At 47.1% G+C, this 9,992-nt stretch overlaps 1 protein-coding gene across 2 annotated transcripts in view; it reads left to right on the top strand.

Moving 5' to 3' along the window:
- Positions 1-9,992, top strand: part of SYNC (syncoilin, intermediate filament protein) — a 21,869-nt gene that overhangs the window by 2,144 nt on the left and 9,733 nt on the right. For both annotated transcript variants that reach the window (XM_012812391.2, XM_003801257.2), the window contains exon 2: positions 4,115-5,297. In XM_012812391.2, the coding sequence (XP_012667845.1) occupies positions 4,115-5,297 (1,183 nt within the window). The remainder of the gene's footprint in view (positions 1-4,114; positions 5,298-9,992) is intronic.

Below are 9,992 nucleotides of genomic sequence, written 5' to 3'. Positions count from 1 at the left end.
AAAAAAAAAAAAAAAGAAAGAAATCTGTTAGGTAGCGACATAGAAGTATATCTTTTTTGTTTGTTTGTTTGAGACAGAGTCTCACTTTGTTGCCCTCAGTAGAGTGCTGTGGTGTCACAGTTCACAGCAACCTCAAACTCCTGGGCTTAAGTGATTCTCTTGCCTCAGCCTCCCAAGTAGCTGGGAGTACAGACACCCACCATAATGCCTGGCTGTCTTTTAGAGATGAGGTCTCACTCTGGCTCAGGCTGGTCTCTAACTTCTGAGCTCAGGCCACTGCTGGAGGCTTCTCCACTTCTCCAGGCTTCACCACATAGACAAGGTGTGGAACCTTGAGTGAGTCTTTACTTTGTGCTTTGGCTTTCTGCCTGATAAAATGGGGGATAATACATGAACATTCTATAAATGACTACTCATGTAAAATGCTTAAAATAATGCCTTGAATGTGATGCGTCATTCCAAGCTGAGTGGTTTGGCAGGAGCATGATGGAGGGCCGTCAGCTGGGGAAGCCGGGAATCTGTTGTGTGTAGAGTGGATCTGGCTGGCTGAGCAGATGCATCCTTCCTGGCATTAGGAGCTCTACCTTCCCAGGTGTACAGGTCTGTTCTCTAGTCATGTGGTATTCTAGAAGCTGCATTTCTCAGTTGGACATTGTGGGCCGAGAGTAGGAGGTATAAAAAGTTTACACATGCTTGGGTTGTCAAGCACTGGGCGGGTTGCAGGAGCAATGTGAAATGAGACTAAAAAAGGTATGTTGGTGCCACATCTTTAAAGACCCGCTTAGCAGCTTGGTTATTTAAGGGTGACATGGAGCAACATGGTTCCCTTTATGTTGTAGCAATCTAACTGGTGGCACTGTGGAGGATGGATTGGGGTAAAAGGAAGGAAGAAGTACCACTGGAAGGCTGGAGCAGGTGAGAGATGATGACTTGCAGAAGGGCCTTGGTAGTGGGATAGAGACTGAGCCTTTCTGAAACAGAAAAGTCAGTTCTCAGTGAATTGACTATGTAGGGGAGAGAAGGAACCATCTAAAGACTTCTTACGGCTCAGCGCCTGTGGCTCAAGTGGCTAAGGCGCCAGCCACATACACCTAAGGTGGCGGGTTCGAATCCCCAGCCCGGGCCCGCCAAACAACAATGATGGCTGCAACCAAAAAATGGCCGGGCGTTGTGGCAGGTGCCTGTAGTCCCAGCTACTTGGGAGGCTAAGGCAGGAGACTCGCTTGAGCCCAGGAATTGGAGGTTGCTGTGAGCGTGATGCCATGGCATTCTACCCAGGGGGACAGCTTGAGGCTCCGTCTCAAAAAAAAAAAAAAAAAAGACTTCTTACCAGGGCAGCGCCTATGGCTCAGTGGGTAGGGCACCGCCTCATATACCAAGGGTGGCAGGTTTGAACCTGGCCCTGGCCAAACTGCAATGACAACAAAAAATAGCTGGGTGTTGTGGTGGGCACCTGTAGTCCCAGCTACTCAGGAGACTGAGGCAAGAGAATCACCTAAGCCCAGGAGTTGGAGTTTGCTGTGAGCTGTGATGCCGAGCACTCTACTGAGGGCGATAAACTGAGACTCTGTCTCTAAAAAAAAAGACTTCTTGCCAGGCCAGGTACAGTGGTTATACCTGATATCTCAGCAGGATTGCTTTTGCCCAGGAGTTTGAGACCAGCCTGAGCAACATAAAAAGACCCTCTCCCTTTGGCTCGGCACCTGTGGCTTAAGTGGCTAAGGCACCAGCCACATACACCTAAGGTGGTGGGTTTGAATCCAGCCCGGAGTCGCCAAAACAACAATGACAGCTGCAACCAAAAACATAGCCAGGCGTTGTGGCACGTGCCTGTGATCCCAGGTACTTGAGAGGCAGAGGTAGGAGAATTGCTTGAGCCCAGGAGTTGGAGGTTGCTGTGAGCTGTGATGCCATGGCACTCTACCCAGGGGGACAGCTTGAGGCTCTGTTTCAAAAAAACAATCAATCAATCAATCAATCAATCTTGTAGCCAAGCATAGTGGCTCACACCTATAATCCTAGAATGCTGGGAGGCCAGGGTGGGTGAATCACTTGAGCTCAAGAGCTCAAGACCAGCCTGAGCAAGAGTGAAACCTCATCTCTACTAAAAATAGAAAAACTAACTAGGTGTGGTGGGTACCTGTAGTCTCAGCTAGTTGGAAGACAAGAGGATCGCTTAAGCCCAAGAGTTTGAGGTTGCTTAGAGCTACGATGTCCTAGCACTCTCCAGAGGGTGACAGCTTGAGACTCAGTCTCAAAAAAAATAAAAAAGGCTCAGTGCCTATAGCTCAACAGCTAGGGTGCCAGCCACATACCCACATACACCAGAGCTGGTGGGTTCAAATCATTCAGCCTGGGCTTGCCAAACAACGATAACTACAACCAAAAAATAGCTGGGCATTGTGGTGGGTGCCTGTAGTCCCAGCTATTTGGGAGGCTGAGGCAAGAGAATTGCTTGAGCCCAAGAGTTTGAGGTTGCTGTGAGCTGTGATTCCATAGTACTTTACCCAGAGTGACAGCTTGAGACTCTGTCTAAAAAAAACAAACAATGACAACAACACTAAAAAAAATGTGGCTTAGTGCCTGTGGCTCAAGCAGCTAAGGCACCAGACACACCTAAGCTGGAGGGTTCAAATCCAGCCCTGGCCTGCCAAACAACAATGAAAGCAACAACCAAAAAATAGCCGGGGATTGTGGCAGGCACCTGTAATCCCAGCTACTTGAGAGGCAGAGGTAGGAGAATTACTTGAGCCCAGGAGTTGGAGGTTGCTGTGAGCTGTGATGCCATGGTACTCTACCCAGGGTGATAGCTTGAGGCTCTGCCTCAAAAAAAAAAAAAATTGCTGGAGTTGCTCTATATGCTAGGGGAATCTTGGCTGCCTCAAAAGGAGTGTTTTTTGTTTTTTTTTTTTTGCCAGGGCTGGGCTGGGTTTGAACCCACCACCTCTGGCCTATGGGGACAGCACCCTATTCCTTAAGCCACAGGCACCACCCTTCAAAAGGAGTGTTGTGTTCAGAAACTTCACTGTTTAAATCACACCTCAAGGACTCCTTTCAATACCTATTCCCAGGCCAGGCACAGTGGCTCACACCTATAATCCCAGCATTCTTGGAGGCCAAGGTGGGAAGATCACCTGAGCTGAAAAGCAAGACCGGTCTCTACTAAAAGGAAAAATATATATATAAAAATTAGCGGGGTGTTGTGGCAGGCACCTGTAGTCCCAGCTACTAAGAAGGCTGAAGCAGGAAGTTCACTTGAGCCCAGGAGTTTGAGTTGCTGTGAGCTGTGACCACAGAGCACTCTATTGAGGATGACAAAAATCTCAAGAAAAAAAAATCCATTCCTGAGACAGTGATAACCTGGAGGCTGCTCAGAGGAAGTGACAAACAAGGAGGGTACTGGAAACCTTGGCATGTATGGAATATTTGAAAGGTAAATTAGTTATCTTTAAGCGTTTGAAGAATTTATAGAGAGGCATTGTGTGGTGGCTTACACCTGTAATCCTAGAACTCTGGGAGGCTGAGGCAGGTGGATTGCTTAAGCTCAGGAGTTCAAAACCAGCCTGAGCAAGATTAAGACCCCTTCTCTAAAAAAATATAGCTGGGTGTTGTGGCAGGCGCTTGTAGTCCCAGCTACTTGGGAGGCTGAGGCAAGAGGATCTCTTGAGCCCAAGAGTTTGAGGTTGCTGTGAGCTATGACACCATGACACTCTACCAAGGGTGACAAAGTGAGACTCTGTCTCAGAATAAATAAATAAATAATGGGGAAAGGAGTTGTAATTGTCTATAACCGAACAGGTAATAATTGCAAGGAAGAAGATTTTACCTCAACATTAGAATTTGATTATGATTGTTGAACAAATAGTGGTGCCTCAGGTGTTTCCTGTCCTTGAAGGTTGCAGAGAATAGAAAGTGATATTGCCAGAATGTCATCAGGGGATCCACACAATAGATGGACTTCATAGACGGGTGAGATCGATAGAGGGGAGGGAGCAGACAAATGACCGCTGAGATCTGAGAGCCTGATGTAATATGGGCCTGGGGCCAATGGCAGCAGTCACAAATCATCCTGGGATTGTGGCTGCCCTTTTACTTTCAATCATTTCTCTTGTAGGGAAACAAGAACAGAGGCTAATTCTCCTCTTCAAGGGAACTCTGAATCCCCGAAAGAGACAGAGACTTTGAACCCAGAAGTTATTCTGTCTTTGGAGGGGACCTTGAACCTAGAAGATATTTTCTACCACCTGGAGGACACAGGTGACCTTGATGAGATACTCCACGTGGAAGAGGCGGAGAAGCCAGAGGAGACCCTGTATATTGAGGAGACCAGGCAGCCAGAGGATGAGACAGCGTACGCAGAGGAGCCTGTGAATCCAGAGACACTGTATGTGGAGGAAATAGTAGAGCCAGATGAGGCACAGGTTGTGGAGGAGCCCAGGGAGCCGGGAAAACCCACAAGCCCAGAGCAGATTGTTTATGGGGCAGAGACGGTCACAGGGGAGGAAAATGCTAACCCTGAGGAGAGCCTCAGAGCTGAGCCGAGCCCGGGTGTGGAGGACCTGAGCATAGAGGACCTGGAATTGCTGGAGGAGCGTTTCCAGCAGTGTGTCCAAGCCGTGGCCCAGCTGGAAGAGGAGAGGGATCAGCTTATCCATGAGCTGGTGCTGCTCCGGGAACCCGCCCTGCAGGAGGTGCAGCAAGTCCATCAGGACATCCAGGCGGCCTACAAGCTGCACGCCCAAGCAGAGCTGGAGCGAGATGGGCTAAAGGAAGAGATCCGACTGGTCAAGCAGAAGTTGTTCAAGGTGACAAAGGAATGTGTGGCCTACCAGTACCAGCTGGAGTGCCGTCAGCAGGATGTGGCTCAGTTTGCTGAATTCAGGGAAGTGCTGACTACGCGGGCGACCCAGCTTTCAGAGGAACTGGCCCAGCTCCGGGATGCCTATCAGAAGCAGAAGGACCAGCTGCGGCAACAACTAGAAGCACCCCCCAGTCAGAGCGACGATGGGCACTTCCTCCAGGAGAGCCGGCGACTCTCTGCTCAGTTCGAAAACCTCATGGCAGAGAGCCGCCAGGGCCTGGAGGAGGAATATGAGCCTCAGCTTCTACGGCTTCTAGAGAGGAAAGAAGCTGGGACCAAAGCTCTGCAGAAAACCCAGGCTGAGATCCAGGAGATGAAAGAGGCTCTCAGACCCTTGCAAGCGGAGGCCCGGCAGCTTCACCTGCAAAATAGGAACCTGGAGGACCAGATCGCACTTGTGAGGCAAAAGCGAGATGAAGAGGTTCAGCAATACAGGGTAGGCCCACTGGGCATGAAAGGAACTGAGGTCTCTTAACTGGGGAAGGGAAAGGTGACAAGAGTCTGATGTGTCGGGGGCTGAAGGATTCTATCACATGTGGGAAAAACAACTTGTTCTTTGGAGCCATTCACATCTTCTTTCCTCCATTCTTCCTTTATTCAGGCCTGTGCTAGGGAATGAAAGCTAGCTGTACTTTTAGTTTACTTAGCATTTTTACACCAACTGTCTCGTGTGTTTTTCACATTAATCCTGCAATATTCTTTTTTTTTTTTTTTTTTTTTTTTTGAGTCTCAGGCTGTCCCCTGGTTAGAGTGCTATGGCATCATCATAGCTCGCAGCAACCTCTAACTCTTGGGCTTAAGCAATCCTCTTGCCTCAGTTTTCTCTTTTTAGTAGAGACAGTGTCTCACTCTTGCTCAGGCTTGTCTTGAACTCATGAGCTCAGGCAATCCACCCGCTTCGGCCTTCCAGAGTGCCAGCGTTATAGGTGTGAGCCACAGTGCCCAGCCAAGTATTCTTATTTTTTACATGAAGAAAACTGAGGCTCAGCGAGTTGGAATAGTTTGAACTCTGGTCTGCCCAACCCTAAATATTTTAGTGCTTTTTCCACAAAACCATTTTCTACTTCTAACTGAATAGTGAGTCACACTCGGGTATATATAGAGCAGGAGGGAATGAGGCTAGACGGAATGAATTCATTCCCTTCTCTCCACCCCATATTCATCTTGCAAGTCCCACCTATCCAATCTCTGCCTTCAAAGTTTTCCAGGTTTTAGACTAGGATGAAATCTACAAATCTTTACTCTTCATTTTCCTTTTCTGTGCATTTACCACCAATCATCCTTGTATTCAAATTATTTCTGATTAAGTGTGAGCCAGTTCTAATCCCTTTTTAGAACATAGTGGGATATAAATACTAAATGAATCAACAATTACATCATTTCTCCCATAGGCTGTGAGCTTGCAGAAGGTAGGGAGTATGTTATCCTTATCTGTTTTATTCTCTACCACTCATGGCTCAGAGTACATACCAGTTAAGTGCTCGGTTATCTGCTACTGGGCACTGAGACTATAGTGTTATGCTCTAAGCAATATTTTTGTCTCTTAAAACATGTACTCCTTTGGATAAACTTAAAAATCTATGCCCTCCCAGATATTTTTTTCCCAAATATTTTTCCTCTTATCCCTGCAGATGTCTCTTCATCTTATTTATAGTTTCAGCCTCTCATGTTGAAAGCTGTGTCCATATTTATCTAATATGTATAAGGGTCTTAAAATTGGCCATCGGTAAGCATGGATAGAATTTGTTGAAGGGGGGGGCTTCAGGATATAAAGCAGCAGCAATTGACTACCTTTGGGAAAATTTCAATGTTTTGAAGGTGTTCTCTCTAGGGCAGTGGTTCTCAACCTGTGGGTCGCAATCCCTTTTTAACAATGAAAATACATTGTGGCATTAGGAAGGTTGAGAACCACTGCTCTAGGGACTTACAGTTCCTCCAAGGATGAATTTTCCATCCACTTGAGCAGGAAGAACTTCCCTGACTTCCAGTGTTCTAGGCAGGGGGCTAGTGGGGTCCCATCATCAATCTTCTAAGCACTCACTTCTACCTCCTATTTAATTTTTTTTTTTTTTTTTTTTTGAGACAGAGCCTCAAGCTGTCCCCCTGGGTAGAGTGCCGTGGCATTACAGCTCACAGCAACCTCCAACTCCTGGGCTCAAGCGAGTCTCTTGCCTCCACCTCCCAAGTAGCTGGGACTACAGGCGCCCGCCACAACGCCCGGCTATTTTTTGGTTGCAGCCGTCATTGTTGTTTGGCGGGTCCGGGCTGGGGATTCGAACCCGCCACCTTAGGTGTACGTGGCTGGCGCCTCAGCCGGTTGAGCTATAGGCGCCGAGCCATAGCTCCTATTTAAAACCCAAATCTCATCCTTGCCTTCCACAGCATCCTGTGTCCCTGAGTCTGAAGGGCTCTCAAATCAAGATTTTGAAGAAAATGGTTCTCCCCTGAAACAGAGCACTGGGAATAAGCAGGTGGGGTGGGGGGTGTCACACACAGATTCATCATTCCTTTGCCCCTTCCCCTTTGGCTCTGTACCTGGTTTCTATGGAGCAGAAATCTAGGTCAAGGTGGGACACAATGGATTAGGAGTTGCTGTGATTTGTGAAAAAGCCATGTAGAATAAGCCATTAGTTGAGTGCAATGTGGTTTTGAGGAATAAAGGACAAGCTAAGGAGAAAAAAAAGTACAGCAAGTGAGGGCAGCCCAGAAGGCTCTGGCTCCAAGGTGTAGGGATAGCTCCTTAGGAAGGCCAATGTAGCTGGAATAAAGGGCGGTGGCAAAAAAAAAAAACAGAAAAAACAAAAACGTGCATTCCACACAGAAAAGATGGCTTAGGGGATTTGTTTCAAGAGGTTGTCATCTCCAGCACAGGCTCTTTCCTGAAGATACCCAGGAACTAAGATGTGTGCTAAGGTACTTTAAGAAAACCCAGAGTGAAAGGGGGTGCTTTTATGGACACAAGTCCGTAGGAGGCGGTTTTGGCTTGGAGCAAGAACAGCTGTAGATGTATAAAATGGGAAAGGAACCATTAGGGTTCTGCTCCTGCCCCTACGCCTCTGGTCCATGTGTCCTCAATAATAAAATTGGACCTTGCAAAAGTTTAATGTGGATAAGGCGTTGAAAAAAAAAATACAGGTTGAAAATAAAAACCCTCAGCCCTTTCACGCCTCCTCCTCCAACCCCCAGGTCTAGAAAATTATATTGTAAAAAGCATCTCTTTCCTAATTCTGCTTCTCTCTTGAGGGCTAAAGTCAAACCCTGACTTGAAGGGTTCCTTCAGGGAAGAGCTTCAGCACCCAAGGGTTTATTCATTCACCCCTTCTCCTCGCACTCCAGAGAAATGTGGTGACTTCCAGGATTTCGAGAGATCCTTAAGGGGATGTGTCCCCTGTTGAAAATGGCTACATTCACTTTCTGAAAATTTTGTTAGGCCTTTTCTAGTCCGTATTGTGAAAACAGTGAGACTGGGTGTTCTAGTGCTCACACCTGGAGTTCTAGTGACTTGGGAGGCCAAGGGGAGGATTGCTTGAGCCAAAGAGCTGGAGGCTGCAAGGAACTATGATCACAGCACTGCACTTCAGTATGGCTGACAGAGGAAGATTATCTTTTTTTTGTTTGTTTTTGACTTTTTTTTTTTTTTTGAGAGTGAGTCTCATGTCCTCGGTAGAGTGCTGTAACGTCACAGCTCACAGCATCCTGAAACTCTTGGGCTTAATTGATTCTCTTGCCTCAGCCTCCCAAGTAGCTGGGACTACAGGCACCTGCCACAATGCCCGGCTATTTTTTGGTTACAGTTGTTGTTTTGGCAGGCCTGGGCCGGGCTTGAACCTGCCAGCCCTAGTGTATGTGGTTCTTTTTTTCTTTTTTGAGAGACAGAGTCTCACTTTATTCCCCTTGGTAGAGTGCTGTGATGTCATAGCTCATAGCAAGCTCCAACTCCTGGGTTTAGACGATTCTCTTGCCTCAGCCTCCCAAGTAGCTGGGACTACAGGTGCCTGCCACAACGCCCAGCTATTTTTTTGTTACAGTTTGGCCAGGGCCAGGTTTGAACCTGCCATCCTCAGTATATGGGGCTGGCGCCCTACTCACTGAGTCACAGGCACTGCCTCAGCCCTGGTGTATGTAGCTGGGTCCCTAGCCGCTGAGTGACAGGTGCTGAGTCCCCCCACCATTTTATTAGTTCACAGTATAGTGAGAGGCACTTATTTACTTGCATAAATCCTGTCCTTAACAGCTAATACTCAAATAGACATTACATTAGTAATTATAACACATGGTAGAAATATGTGATTTATGAGAGGTGCAGGTAAGAGGAATATGGGATAGTTGAGATTTTTTGCCATTGGTTAAATCAGAACTCTTTATGGAAAAAGAGGTGGAATTTGAGCTAGGTATTCAAGTTTAGGGAGTACTGTCCAACAGAAATACAGTTGACCAGGCAAGGTGTTGTAACAAACTACTCAACATAAAGAGGTGATCAACATAAGGAACAAGGCCTACTGTACTAATATGCACATGTATGTGGTACATGTACAGTCTATGAAAACTAGGTCATCTATGTGGGTTCTACTGTATAATGCAAGCCACATCAAAAAAGTAAAGAGGGGCGGCGCCTGTGCCTCAAGGAGTAGGGCACTGGCCCCATATGCCGGAGGTGGTGGGTTCAAACCCAGCCCCAGCCAAAAAACCCCCAAAAAACTGCAACAACGACAAAAAGTAAAGAAATGCTGGCTTGGCACCCGTAGCTCGGTGGTTAGGGTGCCAGTCATATACACTAGGGCTGATGGGTTCGGCCCAAGGCCTGCCAAACGATGATGACAACAACAAAAACAAAAAAATAGGGTGTTGTGGCAGGAGCCTATAGTACCAACTACTTGGGAGGCCGAGGCAAGAGAATTGCTTAGGCCCAAGAATTTGAGGTTGCTGTGAGCTGTGATGCCACAGCACTCTGCTGAGGGTGACTCTGTCACAAAAAAAAAAAAGAAAAAAGTTATCTTTTCCTTTTTTTTTTTTTTTGTAGTTTTTGGCTGGAGCTGGGTTTGAACCTGCCACCTCTGGCATATGGGGCCAGCACCCTACTCCTTTGAGCCACAGGCACTGCCCTTTTTAAAATTTTTTTTTTTTTTTTTTT

This window comes from Otolemur garnettii, unplaced genomic scaffold (genome assembly GCF_000181295.1).
Source record: "Otolemur garnettii isolate 467f Iridium unplaced genomic scaffold, OtoGar3 scaffold00204, whole genome shotgun sequence".
In the NCBI taxonomy this organism is placed as follows: domain Eukaryota; kingdom Metazoa; phylum Chordata; class Mammalia; order Primates; family Galagidae; genus Otolemur; species Otolemur garnettii.
This window is presented reverse-complemented; position numbering and strand designations above follow the sequence as displayed.